General features: G+C 48.7%; 1 protein-coding gene across 1 annotated transcript in view; it reads left to right on the forward strand.

Moving 5' to 3' along the window:
- Positions 1-26634, forward strand: part of CATSPERD (cation channel sperm associated auxiliary subunit delta) — a 46240-nt gene that overhangs the window by 3653 nt on the left and 15953 nt on the right. The window contains exons 4-15 of the mRNA XM_032394946.1: positions 5058-5130; positions 5856-5970; positions 9591-9658; positions 10788-10901; positions 14280-14363; positions 16117-16267; positions 17122-17217; positions 20057-20139; positions 21485-21661; positions 24166-24279; positions 24977-25066; positions 25865-25923. Coding sequence (XP_032250837.1) covers positions 5058-5130; positions 5856-5970; positions 9591-9658; positions 10788-10901; positions 14280-14363; positions 16117-16267; positions 17122-17217; positions 20057-20139; positions 21485-21661; positions 24166-24279; positions 24977-25066; positions 25865-25923 — 1224 coding nt within the window. The remainder of the gene's footprint in view (positions 1-5057; positions 5131-5855; positions 5971-9590; positions 9659-10787; positions 10902-14279; positions 14364-16116; positions 16268-17121; positions 17218-20056; positions 20140-21484; positions 21662-24165; positions 24280-24976; positions 25067-25864; positions 25924-26634) is intronic.

Below are 26634 nucleotides of genomic sequence, written 5' to 3' on the forward strand. Positions count from 1 at the left end.
CGGCTCAGGTCATGATCCCAGGGTGCTGGGATCGAGCCCCGCATCAGGCTCCCTGCTCGGCGGGAAGCCTGCTTCTCCCTCTCCCACTCCCCCTGCTTGTGTTCCCTCTCTCGCTGTCTCTCTCTCTGTCAAATAAATAAATAAAATCTTTAAAAAAAAAAAAAAAAAGAAGGCAAGGCTATAATAGAGGAGCAGGAGGGGACTCAGCAGGACTTATCAGTTCTCCTGGGGTGTGGAGAATGGAGGTGAGCAAGCAGTTTAAGCTGGCCCTCAAGTTTCTGGTGTAAGGAACGGGGTGGGGGAGAGAGTTGGCAGCATGGGATGGCTTGCTGCTTGCGAGACATCGAGGACACATGAGGCCAGAGATGGGAACAGAAGGTCATCTATGTGTCAGTGGTAGTTCTGGCCGTGGGCAGTCACCCAAGGATCCCATGTTCATCGGCCAGAGGTTCTGGTGAATCTTGATTTTACAGAGCAGGTGGGAGAAGAGAAAGAGAAATTGGAACATAGGAGACAAAGAAGCTAAGGAAGGCAGGAGCCAAGGAGGAGGGAGGGACGTCACAGAGAAGGCAGAGCACGTGGGTGGGGAAGCAACCAACGAAGCAGTGGGACAGATGGGAGAGAAAGCAAGGACACAGAGGTCCAAGGCTTATGTCACTCTCTGCAGAAGCCAGGACATTCTGGCACCTGCTACAATGTGGATGAACCTGGAGGATGTTAGGCTCAATGAAATAAGCAAGACCCAGAAGGACACATCCCGCAACCCCACTCCTGGAGGTCCCCAGAGGAGTCCCGTCCACAGAGACAGAGAGGAGAGGGTGGGAGCCGGGGCTGGGGCAGGGGGTGGGGAGTCCGTGCTTCACGGGGACAGAGTCTCAGTTTGGGGAGATGGAAAGTTCTGGAGACAGAGGGTGGGGGTGGCTGCAGGACAGGGTGAGTGTGCTTCATGCCACTGAACTGGACATGAAAAATGATTATAATGGCATATTTTATGTATATTTTATCACAAATCATGAAATACACATATTGTGTGTTCTACTGCAATTCAAAAAATTAAAAATTTAAATTAATTAAAATTAAATACAGTGCAGAATCCACGCAAACTAAGCACATTTCAAGCACTCAGTGGAGCGATGGCAAGCGTGTCGGAGAGCTCAGGGGCAGAATGTTTCCCTCATCACATCTGCTTTAGAGCAGGAGTCACAAACGATGGCCTTCCAGGCCAGAGTCAGCCCCGCCACCTGATTTCGTATGGCTGGCAAGTTAAGAATAGTCTTTACATTTTTATATGATTGAAAAAAATCAAAAGTAGAACCATATTTTATGACATGTGAAATGATGTGAAATTCAGATTTCTATGTCCGTAGTAGTTTTACTGTCTGTGGGGGCTTTTGTGCTACAAGAGCAGAGTTGAGTGGTCAAGACAGAGGCCATGTGGCCCCTAAAATATTTCCTCTCTGTCCTTTTACAGAGGAAATTTGCCAGCCCCCTAGCTTAGAGCATAACATGCTTAAATGATACCCTGATGCCCAGAACACATTGCAGTCAGAGAGGGTCTGATTCCAACAGCTTCTGGCAACGAGACATTCTAATGCTTAATACAATGATGAAAATGTCACTTTTTGCCTGTAGTGTTGGCGAGGATGAGGGCAAACGTGGATGAGGCTAAGTGGGTTTGGACAGTTTGGCAGAATCTGTCAAAATGTTCAACACACATTCTCCGACACAATGATCCCATTTCTTGGCAGTTAAACTGAAATTATAATTTGTTTATGTTGCTGGTGCGTATGCTTCCTGAGACCTTTGTCCCACCTGGAACCTCTCCCTAGAGCGTCCTTTCCTCTTGCAGTCAGGGGGGAGAGCATTCCAGGTGGCAGGGACAGCATGTGCAAAGGCCCTGAGGCAGGACCTTGCTTGATTTTTGGAGGAACAGCTCAAGGACAATGAGTGAGGGGAAGGAGTGAAGGGAGATGTCAACAGTATCAGATCACACGGGGCTTTGTAAGATGTGGTGACAAATTTGGATTTCAGTGGAAAGCCACCAGATATTAAGCAGGGGAGTGACACAATCTGACTTCTCTTTTAAAGGACCATTGATTGTTGGGTGCCAAACAGGAAGCAGAGAGGTGAGACAGCAGAAGGACACAAATGAGGGGCTGAAGCTGTGGTCCAGCGGGAGACCAGGGAAGCAGCATTGGAGGGAGATAGGATTTGGAGAGTGGTACATGGAAACTAGTGGCTCAGAGGAGGAGGGGTCTTGGGGCCAATCAAGGAAGGCTGCATGGAGGAAGGGGCATCAGGGACTAGTTGAAGCCCAGGTAGGATTTCAGTCCGTTAGGGTGACTGTGTAGGGAAGGTCAGTAGTGCTGAGGGCAAGAAGCCCTAGGGTAGGGAGACAGGTAGAGCTCAGATCATGGACCACCCTGTAGGCCAGTTAAGAAGTCTTGCCGTTGATCCTTTAGGATATAGGTAGCCAGTCAAGTTTTCTGAGTAGGAGCGTCGGCCTGGCTGATGCCAACAGCCACTGCCTTTGGAGCTGGCTGTTATCTTGTGCTATAACATCATGATATATCTAATTTAAACATGTTTCCTGGTTTCTTTCCCTTGTTTACAGACATCATATTTTGTTGTCCACATGCCAGTCTTTTGCAAGACTGGCATGAGAGTCCCCTACTTTCTAATTTACTGTTTCAAACTTTTTTTTAAAAGATTTTATTTATTTATTTGAGAGAGAAGCACAGAGCCAGACGCAGGGCTCGATCTCACAACTCTGAGATCCTGACCTGAGTCGAAACCAAGAGTCAGGTGCTTAACCAACTGAGTCACCCAGGTGCTCCTCTAATTTACTGTTTTCAAGTTGTGTCTAAAACCAGATCACATAAAATTTGAAGGAAAGCATATTCATAAGGTATTTGACCTTTAGCCTGTGAACAGTAGTGTTGATTTTGCATGTTCTTAAGTTTGTTGTTACTTCTGGATTCTTAACTAGGTTTCTAATAGCTAGGGTTCCTGAAAAAGTGAGCCACTGTATATTTATTTCAACCCCAAACTTGTTTCTTTGTATTTTTTTCCCTAGTGAACTAAAGAAGGTCTTGTAGGTAGAAACAATGTTTGGTCATCTTTATGTCCCCAGAGCCTAGTATCCAATAAATGTGTGCCAAATGCATGAATGAATAGAGTTTGTTAAAAAAAAAAAAAAAAAAAAGGTGAAAACCTTATAGTAGTTCAGAAAACTTTTGTTTAGGGGGCGCCTGGGTGGCTCAGTTGGTTAAGCGACTGCCTTCGGCTCAGGTCATGATCCTGGAGTCCCTGGATCGAGTCCCGCATCGGGCTCCCTGCTCGGCAGGGAGTCTGCTTCTCCCTCTGACCCTCCCCCCTCTCATGTGCTCACTCTCTCTCATTCTCTCTCTCTCAAATAAATAAATAAAATCTTTAAACAAAAAAAAAAAAAAAAAGAAAAGAAAATTTTTGTTTAGAATACTCACCTCAGGGGCGCCTGGGTGGCTTAGTTGGTTAAGCACCTGACTCTTGATTTTGGCTCAGGTCATATATCAGGGTCATGAGATGAAGCCCTGCATTGGAGCCTGCTTGGGATTCTCTCTCTTCCTCTCCCTTTGCCCCTCCTACCCACCAACCCCCACCCCCCCACCCCCCACTTATATGCACATGTGTTCGCTCACTCTCTCTCTTTAAAAAGAAAAGAAGAGAAAAGAAAAGAAAACTCACCTCAATGACAGAGTCTAAAACAGAAACAAAACCCAAGGGTGCCTGACTGGCTCAGTCCATTAAGCATCTGACTCTCAATTTCAGCTCAGGTTTTGATCTCAGAGGTTATGAGTTCAAGTCCCACATTGGGCTCCATGCTGGGCATGGTGCCTACTTAAAAAAAGAGAGAGAGAGAGAAATCCCAAAGTAAGTAAACAACTAAAATAATATTCTATAGTTTATGCTTCAGTGTTCCTTTCTCCTCCAATGTTTTATTGGTTTTGATGTCAACTGAATACTTGCTGAAAGTATTTAATCCTGTGAAAGAGACAATATAAAGGTAAAAACAGAGAATTGTATCACTCTCATTCAACTTTGTATTAGAGGTCTCAGCCAATGCAATATGACAAGAGAAAGACATGAAATGTAAAACTCATTGGAAAGAAAGAGACATTTGCCAATCTGAGTATCAGCTACTAGAAGTAATAACTGAGTGCAGCAAGAGGGCCAAATACAACACAGACATTGAAAACATCAACTCCTCTCTTGTAAACTAGCCATGAACACTCAGAAAAGGCAGTTACGAAGAACATCATTCTTAATAACAACAAAACTTTAAAACACGTAAGAATTTAACTCAGCAATTCCTTTCTGTCTAAAACCATCAAACTCTTCTGGAGGAGGCAGAAGAAAAAAGATCTGGATAAGGAAGCAATATACCATGTTCATGGATGGCCTTTCACTTCTTAAAAGTTTCCTGCCGGAGGAAACACATTGTTTCTTTCATGCATACACATTTCTGGTCTGAAACCTTTTACTTTAGTGGGATTAGAACCATATAAATGACAAAGCTGAAGTTCATTCTGAGTAAGGCAAGCTGTTGCTTAATGTACATTTTATATAATTTTATATTTGACATGGTCACACTTCTAAAATGTTATTTCAAGAAGCCAAATACCCAGTCTATAGAGGTTTACTCATGCAAAGATAGAGAGATAGAGAGATAGATAGATAAAAACCTAAACCTAAACCTTGTTTTTAAAAGGGGGGGGGGCACCTGGGTGACTCAGTCAGCTGGGCGTCTGATTCTTGATTTCACCTCAGGTTGTGATCTCGGGGTCATAAGATCGAGCCCCATGTCTGGCTCTGTGCTCAGTGGGAAGTCTACTTGGGATTCTCTCTCTCCCTCTGCCCCTCCCCCCTGCTCGCACACACCCTCTCTCTCTGTAAAATAAAATTTGTTAAAAAAGGAATTTTGTTTGAGTAGAACATTTTAGAGTGTCTGGTATTATCTTTTTTTTCTTTTCTTGTGTGAAATTTTCCTAATTTAACTCTTTTATTGTCTATTTCAGAAGGCAAATTTTTTTCACGAGAGATAATTTCAAAAGTAGTCTCCTTCCACTTTCCATCCCTGCGTCAATGAAGGTAGTCATTTTACTGAACCATCTGAAGGATTCTCAACATAAGTAACACGCAGGGGGAAGATACAGTTTGGAGATATTGCACTAGTCTGTTTTTGTTAGTTTGGGGGCTTGTATTACAATGTACCTCTTAAAGATATTGAGAATAATTTCTAAGCCAGAAGAAGGGTTGATTCTATTCTGCCCTTATTACTGAGATAGGCTGTTTGTTTTTTCTGAAGCAGAATTGTTGGTAGTGCTCCTTATAACTGTTTGTGTGTTATGAATAGATAGATTATATGCACTAATTTCAGGGCCTCCCGAAATTGTCCTAAACCAAAACAGAAAAACCTTTGCCCTCTCAGTAACTATCTTGAGAAATTCTACCACTGGGTCCTACACTAAAGAAGGCTTTGCCATCTATTAAAATGCCAATGTTTCTCTTATAAGCAACACATTTATCATTTATGTTCATCGTTCATAATTTACACTTTAGGCTTTATCTTCAGGGAAAGTTTTGATAAGGAAGAAGGAGATAGATAAGGAGGAAGGAGGTATCCAAGGGCACCAAACACCAATTCCAAGCTCTCAGTTTCGGTCCCAGCTGCGCCCAGAATATTCAGTTCCCAACGCCTGGGAACCAAACAACTCTTGCTAGCATACATGTTTCTTAAATGTGCATCTAGACATCTTACTTTCCTAATCGTCCAGAAGGATGCACTTCCTGATATCCCGTGTCGTTATTTTTAGGTTGGCACACCAGAAGTAACATCGGCACATATCGCTGACTCAGTATTGCTGTTAGTAGTGAATCAAAAAATCTATATTTATGATTACGAAGCCAATTCCTGGAACACGTCTATAGGTATACATGTTTTGTATTTTTTTTTTTAAAGATTTTATTTATTTATTTGACAGAGAGAGACACAGCGAGAAAGGGAGCACAAGCAGGGGGAGGGGGAGAGGGAGAAGCAGGCTTCCCGCCGAGCAGGGAGCCCAATGTGGGGCTCGATCCCAGGACCCTGGGATCATGACCCGAGTCGAAGGCAGATGCTTAACAACTGAGCCACCCAGGCGCCCCTGTTTTGTATTTTTTTTTTATTTTGTTTGCAATCTGCCAACATCCAAGCACAGGTTTTTTAATTTTGGAAATACAAACAAAGCTGCTCCTTGGATATCAGCCCCTAGACACTACCTTGTCCTTTAAAATTCAAATGAAAATTGTTTGTACGGTGGGAACCTAGTGTTTCTGTCGGGGATTGTAGTTACAAACCACAAAAGCCTGCTCTGACATGATTGGAGCAAATGAGGGACATCAACAGGAATTGCATTGGAGTGGATGTCAGGGAGGATTGAGGAGAGCCAAGAATGCACATACATGCTTGGTGACAAGGCTGAGTGATGGGAATATTCAGTCCCACCTACTGCCCATTAGGGACAGGGAACAGAGAGAAGGTAAGCTGTATGAAGAGAGAGAAAGAAGAGAATCCTCATGTAGGAGGCAAGGGGATGAGGTCAAGAATGAAGACAAGGGAGATGCCATTCTTTAGAAAAGAAGGATGGTTGGTACCCATTGTGATGAGAAAGGTGTCGGTTTGCGGCGCCTCGGTGGTTCAGACAGTTGGGCATCCGACTCTTGATTTTGGCTCGGGTCATGATCTCAGGAGGTGGGATCGGGCCCTGTGTTGGGTTCCCTGCTCAGCATGGAGTCTACTTCTCCCTCTCCCTTTGCTCCTCCCCACCCTCCTGCTCTCTCTCTCCTAAATAAAATCTTAAAAATTTTTTTTTTAAACTAAAGAAAAGAACAGAAGAGAAAAGGAAAAAGAAAAGGGGTCAGTTCCAGGTTTTTCAACCCTAGCACTGCTGACATTTAGGGCCAGGTCATTCTCTGTGGGGCGGCCACCCTGGGCACTGTGGGGATTTGGGGCAGCATCCCTGGCCCCTCCCACCTCCTGCCAGTAGTGCCCCTCCCCTCTCCCCATCCTGACACCACAAATGTCCCCAGACATCATCCACTGGATGTTCACTGGGAGTCAAAATCTCAGTCAAGAGCCACAAGGGTTGGTAGATCACCATCTTGCAATTCGTTATTCTTTTACTTCACTTATATTAGTTTTGGCGAAAGACTGTGGACCCCACGAGAGGGAACCTTGCCCAGCCAGTGTGGTGTCTGCCAGGTGCTTGCTGAGCCCTGGCTGGAGAGGGGCTGGCAGCCCCCTGGGAGGGACAGGGAAGCACAGCAGAAGAGCCACACCTTGGTTTGGCCTCTGTCTGACTTCTTGTTACAGTGTTGGGATTTGACCCCCGACAACAAGGTGACCTGGCGATGCAGAGTGAATGATGCTTGGTGGGGTGGGGGGTGCGGGTAAAGAATGTACCTAACCCAGGTGGAGCCAAGTCCCAGGGCTTCTGTCAGGGACTGTAGTAACAAGCCCCAGAAACCTGCTCTGACCAGCCTGGGGGCCATGTCATGCTGTCACATCCAAACCAAACACCCAGCTGCCTCCATCCATTCCTTGCAGAACTTACTGCCCGCAGCCAAAGTGCCACATAGCCCTCCCTGCTTTTGCTCCCTCCCTCTCGCTCCCTCCAAAATTCACCCATGAGCTGGCTCTTGCTTTGCTGCCCAGTCCTCTATCCCCCTCCTGACTTTCCGCATCACTTCTTTTCTCTCTCACATTTCATGCCTCTTTCTCCTTCTTGGGGTAGGGGGAAGGGAGCATAAAAGTCACATAAAACTGACCATTTTAACCATTTTAAAGTGTACAATTCAGTGGCATTTGGTACATTCCCAATGTTGTGCAACCATCACCACTATCTAGTTCCGGAACATTCCGTCACCTCAAGAAGAAAGACTGTCCCCATCAGCAGTCACTCCCCACCCCCTCCCCAGCCCCTGACAACCACACACCCACTTCCTGTCTCTCTGGACATGCCTGTTCTGGACGTTTCACACACGTGGAATCACACACTTTGTGGCTTTTTTGTGTCTGGCTTCTCTCCCTGAGCGTTGTGTTTTCGAGCTTCCTCCCCATTTTAGCGTGTGTCAGCGGCTCGCTCCTTTTTAAGGCTGAATAATATTCCACTGTATGGATGAACCACTTTTGTCCATTCATTAGCTGCTGGACACTTGGCTCGTTTCATCCTTTTAGCCATTGTGCAATAGCGCTTGTGTGCACATTCCTGCATGAGTTTGTATGTGGACGTGGGTTTTCAGTTCTCTTGGGGTAACCTAACCTAGGAGTAGAATTGCTGGGTCATCTGGAAACTCCATGTTTTAACGTACTGAGGAACCATAAGGGCTCCTCGTAGCATAATTCAGTCTGGTCTCTATTCTTTCTCTTCTCTCCATCACTTTCTTTAATAGCATCCAAAGGGCTGACTCCCCACCCCCTGCCCCAGCCCTGGCTCCCACCATCTACCTTCTGTCTCTATGGACGGGACTCCTCTGGGGACCTCCTGGGAGCGGGGTCCTGCAGGATGTGTCCTTCTGGGTCTGGCTTCTCTCGCTGAGCACAGTGTCTTCAAGGTCCATCCTTGTTGCAAGAGGTGTCAGAATGCCCTTTTTAAGGCCAAATAATATTCCACTGTGCGTCTACGTGACATTTTTGCCCATCCATTCATCATTTGTCAGTGGACACCTGGATTGCTTCCATGTTTTAGTTAACGTGAATAATCCTGTCTTGAGTCTCTGCTTCCGGTTCTTTTGGGTAGAAACCCAGAAGTGGGATTGCCAGATCTCTATTTTCAATTTCTGGAGGAACTGTCATCCTGTTTGCCACACCACACGCACCCATTTACATCCCCACCAACAGTGCATGAGGCTCCCAGTTGCTCCCCATCCTTGCCAACACTGGATGCCTGATTCTTTGATAATAGCCATCCTAATACGTGTGAGTGCCACCTCACTGTGGTTTTGCTTTGCATTTCCCTGATGATCGGTGATGCTGAGAGCACCTTTTCCTGTCTTTGTTGGCCACGTGTATATTTTCTTTGGAGCTGAAGCTTCTGCTATTGTAATAGAATCAAAGAAGGCCTCCCTAAGAGAAAGGAGCCCTTCCTGCAATTTTGGCAGGGTCCTAAGAGTTCCTGCGAAACCAGTGGTTCTCAGTTGTGACAGGTGTGCCCCTCTTGGTAATGTCTGGAGATCGTTTTAGGTGTTAAGACTGGGGGAGGGTGCTGCTGGCATCAAGTCAGCAGAGACAGGGTGCTGCAAAACCGAGTACGACGCACACAGCACCGCCCCACAACCGAGAACCATCTGGCCCCAAAATGTCAGTAGTGTCAAGGTTGAGAAACCCTGCTCTATCCCTTCCCCTGAAATTTAGGGAGCTCATGGTTTTTGTTTTTTTTTTTAAAGTAGGCTCCACACCCAACGTGGGGCTTGAACTCACAACCCCAAGATCAAGAGTGGCAGGCTCCACCTTCTGAGCCGGCCAGGTGCCCTGGAAGCTCATGTTTTTTAAAATGATCTTGTCCTTTTAGGTATAGAACACCCTGTTTCACATGTTTCTGGTGACAACTGTTGTTACAGCAGACATCCCTTTTGCGTGGTGAGTATACGGTGTGGAGCCTGTCATTTTTTACTCTGTTTTGAACATAGATCATTATGAATGAAAATATGGACAGAGTAATCCATGAGGGCTTGGGCATCAGGTTCCATGAGGGACCTGGGCAGGATCCCTTCCCGAGGGTTCAGAAGAGGACCTGAGCTACGGGATCACCTGGCTGACACACTAGGAATATATCCACCTACCTTCCTTTTTTAAACTTGTTATTTTGAAATAATTATAGACCCTGCAGGAAATCCCACGCCCCCCTTACCAATGGTCCCACCAATGGTTCCACCTTACGTAACTATAATAAAAAACTAAAGCCGGGAAGCTGACATGGAAATAACGTGTGTGTCTAATTCTGTGCCGTTTATCACATATGTGAAGTCACGGGAGGACTTCTGCCTTCTAAATACTGGACTGTTCCATCACCCCAAAGTTCTCTCTCCATACATCCCTGCCCTGCCCTAACCCCTGGCAGACACTAATCTGTTCTCCATCTCTAGAATCTCATCATTTCAAGAATGTTCTATACATGGGATCCTACAACATGAAAATCTGGGGATTAGCTTTTCTCCGCAAAACTCTCTGGAGACACCTCCCACTGGTTGTGGGTATCTAATACATTCCCCTTTGTCGTCGAGTAATACTGGTTGTTTCCACTTTTTGGTTATTATGAGTAAAGCTACTATGAACATTCATTTGTGTCTGCACATAAGTTTTCATCTCTGGGATAAATGCCCAGGAGTGTGATCACGGGCACATCTATCTCCTTTTTTTCAATTGAGATATAATTGAGATACAGCAGTGTATAAATTTAAGGTGTACAATGTGTTGATTTGATACATTTATATGTTATAAATAGATGATCACCATAGCATTAACTAATACCTCCATCACATGATCATCATTTCCTTTTTGTGGTGAGAACAATTAAGATCTAGTCTCTTAGCAACTTTTAAATTTATAATACAGTCTTGCTGTCTGTAATCACTATGCTGTGTACTAGATCTCTAGAACTTATTTAGCTACCCGTTGCAAGCTTGTACCCTTAGAGAACATTTCCCCAACCCCTCTAACCTTCTATCTCCTTTTAAAGAGACTGTTTTATGTGTTTTTGTTCTTCCAGGATATAAGTAATTCAGTTTTTGCTTATTTGCATGGAGATCAGATATCTCAGACCAATGTCTATTTCTCAAACACCCGGGGATACAGATTTCAGAAGTTTGCCTATGAAAGACAGGTATGTTCAATTTGGTAAAAAAGTGAACAAGAAAAATAACAAATATATATTTACGTCCTGCATAGTAGGAGTAATTAGCAATCGCTGGGTGAACAAGGGCTTTTCTCTTTTTAAGAGTCTGATGGGCTGGGAGAGTAGGGAAAATTCCAGGTCAAAGGAGCTGGCTGGGAAGATTAGGAAGTTAAGAAAGGTTTCAAAAGGTGTTAGGTCGTTGGATGGTTTCAGGAGTACTTATGTAAATAAACCTGGTGTCACAGTAAAGTCTGCACTTAACCCCAGGCCCGCCCAAAGATCGGTACCATTAGGTACCATCCTCATCCCAGTTATACAGAGGAAAGAACTCTCGTGGGTCAGTTCCCACCCTCCCCAAATTATATTCATCCAGAACCACAGAACGTAACCTTACTTGGAAATCGGGTCTTTGCAGATTTAATGACTTAAGTTAAGATGAGATCATACTGAATCAGGGGTGGGCCCTCAATCCCATGCCTGTTGTCCTTCTAAGAAGAGAGGACATGGAGAGATGCACACAGAGAAAGAGGCCATGTGAAGGTGCAGGCCACATTGCAGGGATGCATCTGCAAGCCAGGAGATGCCGAGGATTCCTGGCAACCACCAGACACTGGAAGAGAGGGATGGCGAGGTTCCTTCCTCAGAGGAACCAGCACTGCCACCACCTTGATTTCAGACCTCTGGCTTCCTTCTTCCACCAATGTGACGGTACCTTTCTGTCCTTTTGCGCCATCAAGCACAGGGCAGCGCCAGGACACAGACACATGGGTGAAGGCACAGAGCGGTGCAGGGCCTTCACCACACAGCCTGGCAGAGCTGGGATCCGAACAGCTGAAGTGGGACAGGATGCTTGGGTAGCTAAGGGCACGAGGAGGTTTCGTTGTGACCCAGAGAGTGGCTCCTCCGCCAGGCACTCGGGAAGTATGTGCAAAGCAAGGCAGGGAGTCCACTCTGCTCTCAAGCTCTGACCGGGTCCCGAATGGGGTTTCTCTGCCCTGCCCAGGGGGCCCAATGGAGCCCAGAACTTAACTGACCACATATTTCCATCCAAAATTAGGCCTAGAAGGACTTAACATGTGCTCAGTTGAAAATGATCATCGCTAAAAAACCTGAGAGGTAGGTAGATAGAGGGACAGACAGATAATAGGAATCAGCTCACACGCTTAAGGGGGCAGAGAAGCCCCGCCATCTACTATCTGTGAGCTGGAGAACCAGGAAGTCTGATGTTTGAGGGCAGAAGATGGACAGGACATCCCAGCTCAAGAAGAGAGAACAAATTCCCTTTTCCTCCTCCTCTTTGTTCTACGCGGGCCCCCAACGGATTGGGTGATGCCTGCCCACACCGGTGAGAGTGATCTTTATTGGGTCGACTAAATTAAATGTGAATCTCTTCCAGGATCACCCTCGCAGACACACCCAGAAATGATGTTTTACCTGCTACCTGGGCATTCCTTAGCTCAGTCCGGCTGACACATAAAATGAACCAACACAAGTCCACCCCTTGTCAACTTGGCACCCCTACGCATCTCCTTCAACCATCCTTAGTCTCCAAATAAAGACACTGACAAGGTCATCATTCCACCCAACACAATACAACCATCCTAAGCACAACTGAAAATGCACTCCTCCCTTCTATATGAAGTTTACTCTTCTTTTTGATGTCTTCTCACTCAGACATCAATTATTAATACAATAGTCTTTCTGCTCTGTGGGTGTGCGTGTGTATGTGTGTGTGTGGTTATTGTTTTCGAGGCCAGAAAGCTGATGTACCTGAGCAGTCGTGAGTCATCTCCTTGGCGTTCTGCCAGCAGGGGAGGAGTTGGGGTGTCTGGTGGGGAGATAAAGGGCTGGAAAGTCCAGCAACCTCTGCCATTTGGGGTGGATTGACTGTGAGTCTTGGTCACCTTGGGCCACCGTAACAGACATCACAGACTGGGTGACTTAAACAGCAGACATTTATTTCTCACAGTTCTGGAGGCTGGAAAATCCAAGATCAAGATGCTGGCTGATTCAGCTCCTGGTGAGGGCTCTCTTCCTGGCGCACAGAGGGCCACCTTCTTACTGTGTCCTCGCATGAAAAAGAGAGAACGTTTGGTGTCTCTCTTTTTTTTTTTTTAAAGATTTTATTTATTTATTTGAGAGAGAGAGAGAGCAGGGGGAGGGGGAGGGGCAGAGGGAGAGGGAGAAGCAGACTCCCCACTGAGCAGGACCCTGAGATCATGACCTGAACCGAAAGCAGACGCTTAACCAACGGAGCCACCCAGGCGCCCCTCCCAATATGAATTCTTGACCAGGCGCTCTGGTGTCTCTTCTTATAAACCCCATCATCGGGGCCCCACTCTCATGACCTCATCTAAACCTCCTTAGCTCCAAAAGGCCCCACCTCCAAGGACCATCCATCCCATCAGGGGTGCTAGTTTGAATGTGTGCCCCCCCAAAATTTCTATATTGCCATTCTAATGCCTGATGTGATTGTATTAGGAGGTGAGGCCTTTGGGAGTGTTTAGATCATAAGGGTGGAGTGAATGAGGGGCGCCTGGGTGGCTCAGTCGTTAAGCGTCTGCCTTCAGCTCAGGTCATGATCCCAGGGTCCTGGGATCGAGCCCCGCATCGGGCTCCCTGCTCCGCGGGAAGCCTGCTTCTCCCTCTCCCGCTCCCCCTGCTTGTGTTCCCTCTCTCGCTGTGTCTCTCTCTGTCATATAAATAAATAAAATCTTAAAAAAAAAAAAAAAAAAAAAAGGGTGGAGTGAATGGGATCAGAGCACTTCTAAAAGAGGAGGCCACAGAGAGCTTGCTAGCCTCCTCCCATGTGAGAACACAGAAGACCGTAACCTGGAAGTGGGCCCTCACTGGACCGTGCTGGCACCTTGATCTCAGATTTCCAGCCTCCACAACTGTGAGCAGTAAACCTCTGTTGCTTGGAAGCTACTTGTCTGTGGCGTATTCTGTGATACCAGCCGACATGGACTAAGATGGGGTTAGCACTTTAACATGAATTTTGGGGGAGACACAATTCAGTCCATGGTGCTGTTTATAATAGAAAACTCCCAGGGCGCCTGGGTGGCTCAGTTGTTAAGCATCTGCCTCCGGCTCAGGTCATGATCCCGGGGTCCTGGGATCGAGCCCCGCATCGGGCTCCCTGCTCCGCGGGAAGCCTGCTTCTCCCTCTCCTGTTCCCCCTGCTTGTGTTCCCTCTCTGGCTGTCTCTCTCCTCATTCAAGGTTCTGTCCTACATGCTACATTTCCACAGAGGGGAAATAGATCGTAACAAAAAGACTTCCCTTCATTTTAGCTTACGAGGTAATCTGGAGTTAAAATCAAATGCGTTGATGATTTATTCATATGTGATATTTGTTTGTTTTATAGGCAGAACTAGTCGGATCTTTGGGTGGGATCTTCTACTTTCACTCCTTGTCACAGGCTGGGCTGCTTCTCATTGATCAAGGGAAGGTGAGTAACTTTGGACTGAGAAGAAAGACTTAAATGACCTTTGCCCCAAGCCAGGTTTTTGTTAAGACACACACTTGGATTTTCATATCTGAAATCCATCTAGCTTTTCATTCACCTGTTCATCCATGTATCCATCTACTTAACTATCCATCTGTCCATCCATCCATCCAACCGTCCAACCATCCAACCATCCATCCATCCATCCATCCATCCGTCCATCTGTCCATCCACCCATCCACCCACCCACCTGTCCAACCTACTTATCCATCTGTCCATCCATCCATCCATCCATCCACCTACTTATCCATCCATTCACCCACCCACCTGTGCACCTACCTACCGAGCCATTCACCCATCTATTCACCTACCTATTCATCCATGCACCCATCTACCCACTCACACACCACCACCCTCCTCCCCCTTTCATTTGTTCATTCAACAAAGCAGGCTCCCCCTGCTTGTGTTCTCTCTCTCGCTGTGTCTCTCTCTGTCAAATAAATAAAATCTTTAAAAAAAAAAAAAAAAAAGAAGAGGAGTCAGTCCATGTAAACTGCATTTGAAAAAAAATATTAAGGCAGAAAAAGATTAAGTACAGTATTGCACCCTGGGTAGGTGGGATGTGCAGCTCTGGAGTTCAGGGGAGCCCTGCTGTCAGGAAGCTTCGGGAGGTTGGGCTGACCTCCATGGCTGAAGCCCCCACCCTCTGGCCATGTGCTGGGTCCTGTCCCTGCCCAGAGTGCCCTCATTAGCATAGTCCCCGCCCAGAGCGCCCTCATGACCACAGAGTCCAGGGTTACCACCTATGCACAGTTTCTCTGTGCATCCCCACAGGCTTTGGTTGGCAGGTGTCCACACTTGGGGTGGGGGGCAGATGCACTGCGGGCTCTGGGGCTCACTCCCTGCACGTTTGCATTCCTAGCCTACGTCCGTTGAGCTGCCTCAGTCACGGCCGTCTTACGGAGGAGGAAACCTGCAGGGCACGTTTCTCTGTTCAGTACTCAGTACTCAGTGCTTTTCTGCTCCTGGCCCCTGAGTGCCTGAAACTGCTGGAGGCTTTGGCTTGGGGCTCCCTCCGCAGGGAGCCGAGCCCCAGGCCTGACCCAGCTGCTGTGCTGTTGCCGGGAGGGACAGCCCGGGCTCACGGCTTTCCCTGGCCTCACCTGGGAGCGGTTCAAGGCCGCCCTCCTACAGGGTTGGCGCGTTGCCTTAGTTGGCTCCTCTGCCACCCGCAGCTCGGGCCCCCAGGACGGGACCAGACGCAGCAGGTGTATTACACAGTGGGCCTGGGCTGGGGGCCGCGATGCGCACTCAGGCTCAGCACGCTGTGCAGATGGGCCTGCACCGCCCCCCGCCTGGTGTCCTGGAGGTGGCAGCTGCAGGGGTCCAGTGCCATCCATCCTGCCCCGAGCGCTGTGTCCGTGGCAGCCCAGGAGAGGGCAGGGCTCCTCAGCCTCCCACTGTGCACACTGGGGGAGGAGAGCTCTTTGTCCAGGGTTGGTCCAGGGCCGTCCTGGGCACTGTGGGCTGTGGAGCAGCGGCCCCAGGCCAAGCCGGGAGCACCCCTAGTCCTGACAGCCCCTCGTATCCCCCCGGACATCGCCCAGTGTCCCTTGGGGGCAGGGCTGCCCCAAGCTGAGAGCCACTGGCCCAGATAATAAGATTTGAAGGAAGTCTCTGCCGCAAAGCACGCCGACCCCTGCTTCCGCCGAGCCTGTGATGCCTTCCCCCAGATTCCGTGGTCTTTTCCTCTCAGGCTAGGTTCGGCTACTCAGAACACCCCCTGAACAGCAGTTTTGGGCTACCCTTCGACTACAACGGGACCCTGGACATCCTCATCACCCCGGGCCAGAAAGGCATTCTAATCTTCTGGTTTGAGAAGAGCCTGTTGGTTTCCAGAAACTCAGGTGAGCCAGGCCCAGGCTCTGGGTGTCCCCCTCTGGGTGGGGAAAGCACAGCTGGTTTTTGTCTCCCCTGCCTCCAGCAGGGGAGAGGCCTCCAGCCCATTCTCACTCTCGGTGCTCACTGTGTCCATCTCTCCCCCCGCCCCCCATCCTGCCCCAGTTTCCTGCCCCAGGAGTCCTGAGGGGGCCACATGGGCAGGTTCTGAAAGTCGCCCACCAGTCACCTAGGGCAGAGCCCAAGTCTCCCTCCAAGAACCACAAGCCTTGTTTTGGCGCCAAGGTCAGCGACTCCAGGACATGGCTCGGGGCTGCCCACTTGGACTTACCCTGGCCAGAGAGAACTGGGAAAACAGCGCAGCACCTCCCGCTGGCCTAGCTGAGAAGCAGAAGGCAGCACCCTCAGGGGGAAAGGGGTACTGTCAGGGAAGACCACCCACTACGCCCACTACTCAGGCCGCCTGAACACCGTCGATCCCCTCCCCTCCCCTCCCCCCAGTGCAAGAGAAGGGCTCAGGGCTGGCCCGTCCATCTGGAGAGCTCATCGGAGAACGGAAGCTCTTGTTCCTTGCCCGTGTTAGGCATACAGTCAAAGGCATTCCAGCAGTGAGACAGCCTTTCTTGTGAACTCCGCAGCCGATGCGCCACATTCCCGTCCCACCGGGCACACAGGCTTGGTTTTCTCAACCCTAAGCGCCTTCTGCACGACGCTCTTCAGTTGGTGCACCTCGGTGCTGTGTTTTCCTCCACTTTGTATCATTTGAGTCCCTCACCAAGGGTCGGGGCTGGCGGCGGGGACCGCTCGGTGTTTCAGCAGTGGGGGGTCCCTTTCCTCATGACTGTGCCCTGTCGTCTCACAGGTCAGCTCGTCTACCCTGTCCATGTGCAAGAAGGACCCAACACCTTGTATTCTTCCATCTCTGAAGCCAACATCACCATCCACAGCGTTGCTGCCAGTGCGTGCCCCACCCATGGGTAGCTTTCTAGAAGTGCCTTCTACGGGGCTTACTAACCACTGACCCACTAGATTCAGTCTAGCCAAAACCAAACGAAACCAAACGAAACCCGAACCAAAATGTGATTATCACACATTCGGGAACAATTCCCGGCATAAACTTGTACCCTTTCACCAGGAGGTAGAATATGGATTGGGTGTTGGCTTCCTAGGCCGCTACAGCAAATGCCCACAAATGGGGGGGCTTAGAACAGCAGATGGTTCTGAATCAAGGTGTCAGCAGGGCCGCGCTTCCCGCATAGGCTCCAGGGAAGGATCTGCCCCAGGCCTGCCTCCCTGGCTTGTAGGTGGCTGTCTTCCCCCTGCGTCTCCACACTGCGCTCCCTCTGCGCGGCTGTGTCCAACCCCCCCCCCTTCTTTACAAGGACACCCATCATACTGGATTAGAACCCACCCCGATGACCTCATTTTAACTTAATCACCTCTGTAAAGACCTGATCTCCAAATGCAGTCACCTTCTGAGGTCCTGGGGATTAGGACTGCAACATATCTTTTTTGGAGGGGACACATTTCAACCCATAACAGATGGCATCTCAGGATTTCTTTGCTACTCAGTTGTTGTCCTGCTGCTGTCCTGAAAGATGAGCTTCGCCTGACTAATATTTCTCCTCACAGGAGGCAAAGAGTGGGACACACTGGGGGGTCACGTGGGTGCTAAGTCAGTATCTCCCGTTGCTGATCATTGCATTACATTCTACCATCCGTGTCCCTGTAGCTGTTTAAAGTTACAGAAATGCATGATATAAAATGCTCTTATAACTAAACCAGTGGTGCATGGTCCTTTAATGGATTTTTTTTTTTTTTTTAATATTCCAAGTACAGTTAAAGTCCCTTGGGGCGCCTGGGTGGCTTAGTTGCTTAAGCGTCTGACTCTTGATTTCGGCTGAGGTCATGATCTCAGGGTCGTGAGATCGAGCCCCGCATCGGGCTCCCTGCTGAGCATGGTGCCTGCTTGAGAGGCTCTTTCTCCCTCTCCCTCTGTCTCTCCCCGCCCCCCACCCCTGTTCACTCTCTGTCTCTTAAAAAAAAATTATAATAAAAATGAAAAAAATAAAGTCCCTTGTACCGGCTCCCTAAACCTAGGCCCCTCTTTGGCTTCCTGGAGGTAACCATGGTTAGGAATTTGGGGTGAAACACAGTCAGTTGCAAGATGCACACCGCGGATCAATTATGGATCTGCTGAGAATGTCTAGCATCGCCCAGACGGGTTCTTTGCTCGTACATAAGGGGCGTCCTGTCACTGTGTGAGTCGCTCTGCCACCTGCCTCCTCCATTACACCTCATTTTCTACTCCATTGTGGTGAGAACACATAACAGGAGATCTGCCTTCTTAACAAATCGTGAGGTGCCCAGTGCAGTATTAACTGCAGGCATGATGCACAGCTGAGCTCTAGAACGGACTCGTCCTGCATCCTTCAAACTCTAGACCTGTTGAACAGCCACCCCCCATTTCCTCAACCCGGGGACACTCGGCGATGTCTGGGGATGACGGTCGTCTTGTCTGGGGGCGTACTACTGGCATCCACTGGGTGGAGGCCCAAGATGCTGCTCAGCATCCTACAAGGCGCAGGACACACACACCCTCCCCCCACTACAAAGAAGGATCTGGCTCCAAAACTCAGTAGAGCCAAGGTTGAGAAACTAGGTTAATTCGCTCCTTGCTCTGCAAACACCCCTCCGCATTTCTACATCAGGTGCTTTCCCCAAGTTTCAGCTTAAGCCTCACTTTTTCTGAAAGCTTCCTTGATTTTCTTTTTTTAAAGAATAAAAATATGTAGGAAATAAGTTGACCCTTTCACAAGACCTTTTAGTGGTGTCCTGTGTTCCTTGGAACTTTGTGTCTGCAAAAGACCAGAAACAACCTCAGTGTCCATCCGTGGAGGACAGGTTTAATCAGTTGTAGTTCATCCGGGTATATTCATACACATGAAAGAAAACAGTTAAGCTCTTTTCTTTTCTTTTTTTTATTTTATTTATTTATTTGACAGAGACACAGCGAGAGAGAGAACACAAGCAGGGGGAGTGGGAGAGGGAGAAGTATGCTCCCCGCTGAGCAGGGAGCCTGATGCGGGGCTCGATCCCAGGACCCTGGGATCATGACCTGAGCCAAAGGCAGACGCTTAACAACTGAGCCACCCAGGTGCCCCCAGTTAAGCTCTTTTCTTAAAAAACTTGAGGGGATTCCAGAATATGAAACCGCGAATACAAGACTACCAGAAAAGATGTTTCCTAAAACATTTAACTGGGGTTACCTAAGTCAGGGGTCAGCAAACCATGGCCCAAGGGCCAAATGTGGCCCACCACCTGGTTTTGTAAATAAAGTTTTATTGGAACACAATCATGCCCATTCATTTACAAGTTGCCCCTAGCTGCTTTCACAGAGTTAAACACTTGTAAACATAGCATATGATCAGGGCGCCTGGGTCGCTCAGTCGTTAAGTGTCTGCCTTCGGCTCAGGTCGTGATCCCAGGGTCCTGGGATCGAGTCCCACATTGGGCTCCCTGCTCAGCCAGGAGCCTGTTTCTCCCTCTCCCTCTGCCTGCTTGTTCTCTCTCTCTCTGTGTCAAATAAATAAATAAAATCTTAAAAAAAAAAAGCACACGATCAGCAGAGCAGAAAATATTTACCATCTGGTTCTTTACAGAAGAAGTTTGCTGACCCCTGGCCTATATGACGGAATCTGGGGTAATTTTTTGTAAACTTTTTATATTTTTTATATTTTCGTCCATTGAAACAACCCTCATTTCAATTTTGTTCTATCTTGTTTGGTTTTTCCTAGATGAATATGAACTGGCAGTTTTGACTCAGGAGAACAATTTGTATTATTGCAGCTTGGGAATCCTATCAAGTTCTCTAATCAAAGTAGGTAAAATCAAAGTAGTGTCATTGTCCCGCCGATGAGGAAATCGTATTCTCAAACTTTTTTTTTTTTTTAAGAGAGCAAGCGGGTGGTGGGGGGGCAGAGGCAGAGAGAGAGGGAGAGAGAATCTTAAGTAGGCTTCATGCTCAATGCGGAGTCCAGCGCGGGACTTGATCCCTCAACCCTGAGATCATGACCTGAGCCAAAGTCAAGAGCCAGACGGACACTTAACTAACTGAGCCACCCAGGTGCCCCATTGTTCTCAAACTTCTGATCCTTTTTCTGAAGGCTAGAAATTACTCTATTTATTAAAATAGATTATTTTAATAACAATAGTAATAATTTTAATATTAATGTTAACAGTAATCGTGATTTTTACTAGTTATGAAAATCATGACAGCAGCAGCTAAAACCTACTGAGCACTCAGAATATGGCAGGCGCTGGTCTGAGCGTTTTCCAACTGTTACCTCATTTACCTGAGTGTTTTCCAACTGGAACCATCATCTTAAGAAGTGGAACCTTAGGGGCGCCTGGCTGGCTTAGTCGGAGAGCATGTGACTCTTGATCTCGGGGTCGTGAGTTCGAGCCCCACACTGGGCGTAGCGATTACTAAAAATAATAAACTGAAGAAAAAAGAAAGAAAAGAAGTAGAGCCTTATATTGTCCCCATTGGACAGACGGGAAAACTGAGGCACGGAGAGGTAGGAAGTGGTGGTAGGGAGGGGTCATTTCACATTACCTTATACATCATGCCTATCCGATTCTGTTTCATCCTCACAAAGCCCCAGGAAGGAGATCATAGCATCCAACTTTTACAAGGGAGGAAAAACTGAAGTTCAAGTTTCCCTCTTTCCTAAGGCCCCGTAATTCGTTAGCAGCTGAGCCAGCGAAGTCCCCCAAGTGTGCTGATCCCTACCTCAGTGCTTTTGCTGCTCAAGCCATAGGCACCATAGTTCCAGAAGGCTGCCTGGCATTGGAATAAGATAGGATGAGGAATAGGACTGTCTCTTCAAAGCCTTTACCCTGACATTCTGACGACCAGGGCATTTTCTGGGTGAGGGTCTGTAGCTTTCGTCCCGACTCTCCAGAGCGGTCCAGGACCTGTGCATAAGTCTAGACTTAGTTCCTGCCTATCCTCTCTGATGAGGAAAAGACGGAGTTTACATTATTAATCACCAAAGAATGAATGAAGCTGAAGAGTAGATTTCTCCACAAAGTGTACTGATGACTTTGTTTGTTCGTTTGTTTGTTTGGTCTACCTTCTTTAAACCTGAAGTGTAAGATAAAATTGACGTCCACAAAAAAGACTTTGAATGACCTGATTTCCGAAATCGCTTTCCTCTCAGTTTGCAGGCCAAAACCTCTGGTCCCAAGAGGCAGCCCTGATGTTCACTGATGTGGGGAGAGTGGAAATACTGACCCCACTCCCCGATTCGGAGTTTCCAGCTTTCGATTTCCAGAAGTGCCCCGTGAACATCCAAGCGGTTCTCATGGATCCCCTACTCCAAGTTGACGTTTGCAAAGTATGTGATCATCACTGTTTGGATCAATGTTCCCGGCACTCTTTCTAAAAAAGACAAATCTCACAGAGCCAGAGTTGGGCATTTGTCACCAGCAACCACACCCAAGAGCTCCAAGGAGGGTGGCCAGGGAAAATATGGGACGAGCATACTTGAATTTCACATAAACAACTAAATCTGGCAACCAGCCACCCCTGATCCCCAAAGGCTGGCGCCCTCTCCTTATATGGGTTTCATGCCCCTTATTTCAGATAGAAACATACATCACCTTAGTAGACGCTCTTTGTAACAAGGAAGCCAGCCAACCCTTAACAATGGTTTGTAGGAGAATAAAGCAAATGATGTGCTTGCCAGGACTGCTCCCTCCTCAAGCAGTCAGATGAACCATCAGTGTTCTATAGAATCTTACCTGGAGAGCTCTGGAGAGGGAGATTCGATTGGGCTCTAGGCTTCCACCAAGCCGTGGGGCTCAGCCTAGACACCCCCCCGCCGCACATGGGCTGATCAAAGCGGGGGGGGGGGGGGGTATAGAAAAATGGAAACCTGGATGCATCAATTTTTATTCGTCGTTCTGCGAGTAACAAAGTCCAAATCGAATGGGGTTAAGCTGCAAAAGCAACTGTTGGCTCGTGCAGCCAAAAGGTCTGAAGGGGGAAGACCTCAGGCGAGGCTTGATTTAGTAACTCAGGTCATGCCAGCAAGGAACCGGCTCCTGGCAATCTCTGAACTCTGCCTGCCGCGGGTGTTCCATGCTTCATCCTGAAGATCCATCTAGATGCCTCTGGGAAGCCCTGGGTTCTCATACGGTATCGAGCCGGCAGCTGCAGGCGGGCAGCCTCACACAGTATCCCAGGCAAGAGACAGGGTCTCTCCTCAGAGTTCTGCAGAAGCCAAGAGAAGTCCCCGCCCCCTCCAGTGTCTCCCGCATCTCATTGGCTCAGAGGAGATGACATGCTCACCAATCACATGGCTGGGAATGAGCCAATCAGAATCCACTCCTTCGAATAGCAGTGAGGTCAGTCCACCAGGCCATCTGCCCAAGGATGTGCAAAGGGCCGGTCTGCCAAAGGAGACTGAGGATACCCTGGGGAAGGGGGATCAGCTGCTGGACAGAAGTAGTACAATAGTTTTCCCAAATCCCACCAAAAACAGCAACAACAACAACAACAAAAAACACCCAAAACAGCAACTACATAGCATAACGAAAATCCATGGATGATGGGGCTCCTGGCCAGCTCAGTCGGAAGAGCGTGTGACTCTTGATCTTGGGGTTGTGAGTTCAAGCCCCACGTTGGGCGTACAGCCGACTTAAAAAAAAAAAAAAAAAGGCAAAAACAAAAAAAACCATGGATGAAAGCTGGGACAATTAGTTGGATAATATGAGTCCACAAGGATATAAATAAGTGACTGAATAAATAAAGGGAGCAGAAACACATCCCCCGCCTACAGAAGAACTCTAAGTAATGTACGTATATACTCTCCCTCCTAGAGGAGAAGTTTAACCCCCGCCTGAGGGTGGACTGGTCTTAGTCATGCGCTCATAGGGAACAGTCTGGAAAGGGGGAGTAGCCACTTGGTAGTGGAGAAACCTGGCAGGCACCATCAGGCAGCAGAGCAGGATTCACATCAACCGTCCCATAGCTAGGGCAGGATGTCCCAGTGTCTCTTGGCCGTTTCTCCACCCCAGACCTGGAATCAGCCACTTCTCCAAGAAGCAACTCACTGGCTACCTTCCTAGGATGGCCGGAAGCCAATCCTTGTTTCCTTGAACATGGGGTAAGTAAAAGGCAAGATGCAAGCATTTATCCCATCTTCCCTTCCAACTGTTCTACTGGGTCAGCGAAAATTAGAAGGCGGAAAGTGTCTTAAAATTCTCCCTGCAAATGTGTGAAAACAAAATGATAGAATGTCGTCTTGTGGCAACCCCAACATCCAAAGAGAGCGACGGCCAGCCTTAGGGGTGCTGATGGAAGATCAACCACCCGTTGAGTCTTGCCGGTGTGATCCAACCCAGAGCTGACGGATCCAGCCTCTGGTCTGCCAGAAACTCCGCACACAGAGGAACACGCCCACCTGTGCCAGGAAAATCCAGACTGTGGGAATCTACAGGTCCAGCGGCCTGGGTGCTTCAAAGATGAATAGAAATGAAAAGAAAGGGATGACAGGGAGCCTGGGGATTGAAGGAGACTTATACAGAACAACGTTTGAGAATGGGCAGGACTAAGTCCCATCACCTAGGGATGCACACATAGCAAGAAAGCAATTGTGGTAAAAGTCAGGTGGGTGGGGGAGGGCACTTCTGGAGAGAGGAGGCCCTGCTAGGGGGTGATGGCATGGACCTTGAGGGTCTTCTGGGGGCTGCAGGATCCTATCAGGAAGACGTGAGTGACAGATTGGAAAGTTCCATCCCTAGGGGAGGCCACGGAGGGCCTCCCACCTGCTTGCCCGTTCTGTTTGGGAACAGGAGCTTGGTTTAATTCATGGATTTGTTTGGCGTTCCTACCTAGGCAGAACTTCTGCAAGGAGAATTTGACAACAAAATGTACACCATTGATATGAACAGCAAATTGGAGCTGACCGCCCTGATGATACCGCGGCCAGGCATGTCCCTGGTCCCACTGGTAAGGTCACCTCCTGCATCTGACAGGCGCTCCTGAGACAGGGCATTCCCCGGCGTCCCAGGCTCTGAGAGCCCCCTGGCATCCCCAGGGGAGACCTCGCTTATGATGCCTCATAGACATGCCCTGTCCTGCTCCTCAGTGGGCCTCTGCCTGTCTGGCCTCCTTTCCCAGGGCCTGTGCCCCTCGTTCTCCGCCCTTCTCCTGGGCTGCCCCGTGCTTCCCATAAGCTCCTCTGCCTCTTAGCCCAGCTGGAGCCCGACTCAGGCCTTCCCTCAGGCAGTGGGCGGTGCTCGAGAGACAGTGGGTGTCCCCGGACCTGAAACCCAAGTGTCCAAGCCTGGACTCTCGGCTATAAGTAATGGAGCGGAAAATGGGGGGGGGCCAGTTAATGCAAGGCCATGGGACGAAGTCCAGCCAGCCGTGACCAGCGCCTGCAAAGGGACGCCAGGCCATGCACTGGGGACGGGTCTGGGTCCTGCAGTTCTGCAGCTCTAGGCTGTCTGCAGCACGGGGCTCGGGGGTAGATGAGGTTGGGCACATTTGGGGATTGGAGGGTCCCCTGCCTTTGCGGAGCAAGCTCGGTTTTCAGTGGGAAGGTGCACTGGGGTCACCTATGGATGAGACCCCTCAGTGGCACCCCTTTGCGCCTGCTGGCCCAGAACATTTGTGTGTGCTTCTCCTCCCCGGCCCCTGCCAGGCGATGGTGAGCAACCCCCACTCCCTGGGCCTGCAGGCCATCATCTATGAGGACGGCTACACTTATGACGGGAACACCAAACACAGACTGGTGAGCTGCGCCCCTGCCCCAGCCCCAGGTGCGTGTGATGAAGGGCACAGCCTTGACGGCATCCAGCCAGCTCCAGCCACCTTAAGGTGCCTCTCAGCCTGACTTTCCTCCCTCCTTTCCTTCCCTGCACACAGCGAGGTAAGGCGCTGGAGAATCTGGAGAGGACATGGCCCTGCCCCTCCCCCCAGGCAAGGCAAGCAGCAGTCACCCAGACTTAATGAGTGAGGTCATTAAGGTGTCACAGGGGATAAGCACGGGGGCCATGGCAGAGAGCCTAACACAGCCCTGGGGAAATATGGGTGGTTGGGTAAACTGAGGCATCAGGACGGAGCGGAACTAGGGGGCCAGGAGGGGCTTGGCCAAATAGGAGTCTGGGGGATCCGTAGGGCCAAGCCAGGCCTCATGGTCGCACTATGGGGTTTGCGCTTGACCCCAGAAGCCTGGTGTGGGGTTGGGAGGTTTCCACGGGACAGGGGCAAGGCACCAGTCTGCCACAAGAGTCTTTGGACCAGTCCTTGCCACCTTCTAAAGAAGAGGGGAAACAAAGTCACCCCCCACTACAGGTCCCCCAGACAAAGGCAGCAAGGAAATGCATGAGCTTGGGGTGGTCATTTCCATGAGCTTCTAGAAGCCTCTTGCTGGTTGTACAATTAGAATCAGGAGAGGGCTAGATGCTCTCCAGGCTCCTCCTCCCAGGGCCCCGTCGTACCTCCATCTCTCCTGAGCCCCGACTGTGCGACTGTGCGTGGCCCCAGGCTGTCCCACCATCTCAGTGCCCGTTTGCTCTTGACTCCACAGAACATTTCCCTGAGGCAACAGCACCACTGGGGAAGAGCCGACCCCAATTTTACCTCCAGGTATGTGGTCGCTTAAACTGGAGTCGGGGGGGCGGCCCAGGCTATCTGTGGGGTTCCCTTAACAGGGTCTGGGAACATGGGGCCGAGATCCAGACTCCCTCCCTCCAAGGACGGTAAGGCCAGAATGATTGAAAACACTTTCTAAGTGGTGGGTCCCAGAAGGACACATCCTACAGGATTCCACTGCCAGGAGGTCCCCAGGGTATATATTTCAACAATAAGCTTTAATTCTAGATCTAGAATTTTGTACCACTGTATAGTATAATTGAAATTTGCTAAGAAAGTAGAACTTAAATATTCTCACCACCTCCCCACCCTAAACAAAGGTACGTATGTGAGGTGATGGATGTGTTAATTAACTCCATGAGGTGTGGGATCCTTTCACAGTATGTATATACACCAAATAATTACATTATATACCTTAATGATCTTACCATTTATTTATCAGTTATACCTCAGTACAGCTGAAAAATGCAAATGAAAAGTAAAAAAAAAAGTACATTATATGTTATTAATATAGAATACATGTTCCTCTCTCACACTTATGGTGAATTTATTTAAAAATCACTCAATTTTTGTATGTCCTTGGCCATTAGAAACATCAATCAGATCTCCCAGGAGAGATTTTCAGACCACATGCTTGGACTTTAATCCGACAAAACTAGAATTGAACAGCCAGAAAAGCAAAACCAGTAACAAAAAGCCCCATTT

This window comes from Phoca vitulina, unplaced genomic scaffold, assembly GCF_004348235.1.
Source record: "Phoca vitulina isolate PV1807 unplaced genomic scaffold, GSC_HSeal_1.0 scaffold81, whole genome shotgun sequence".
NCBI classification, from domain to species: domain Eukaryota; kingdom Metazoa; phylum Chordata; class Mammalia; order Carnivora; family Phocidae; genus Phoca; species Phoca vitulina.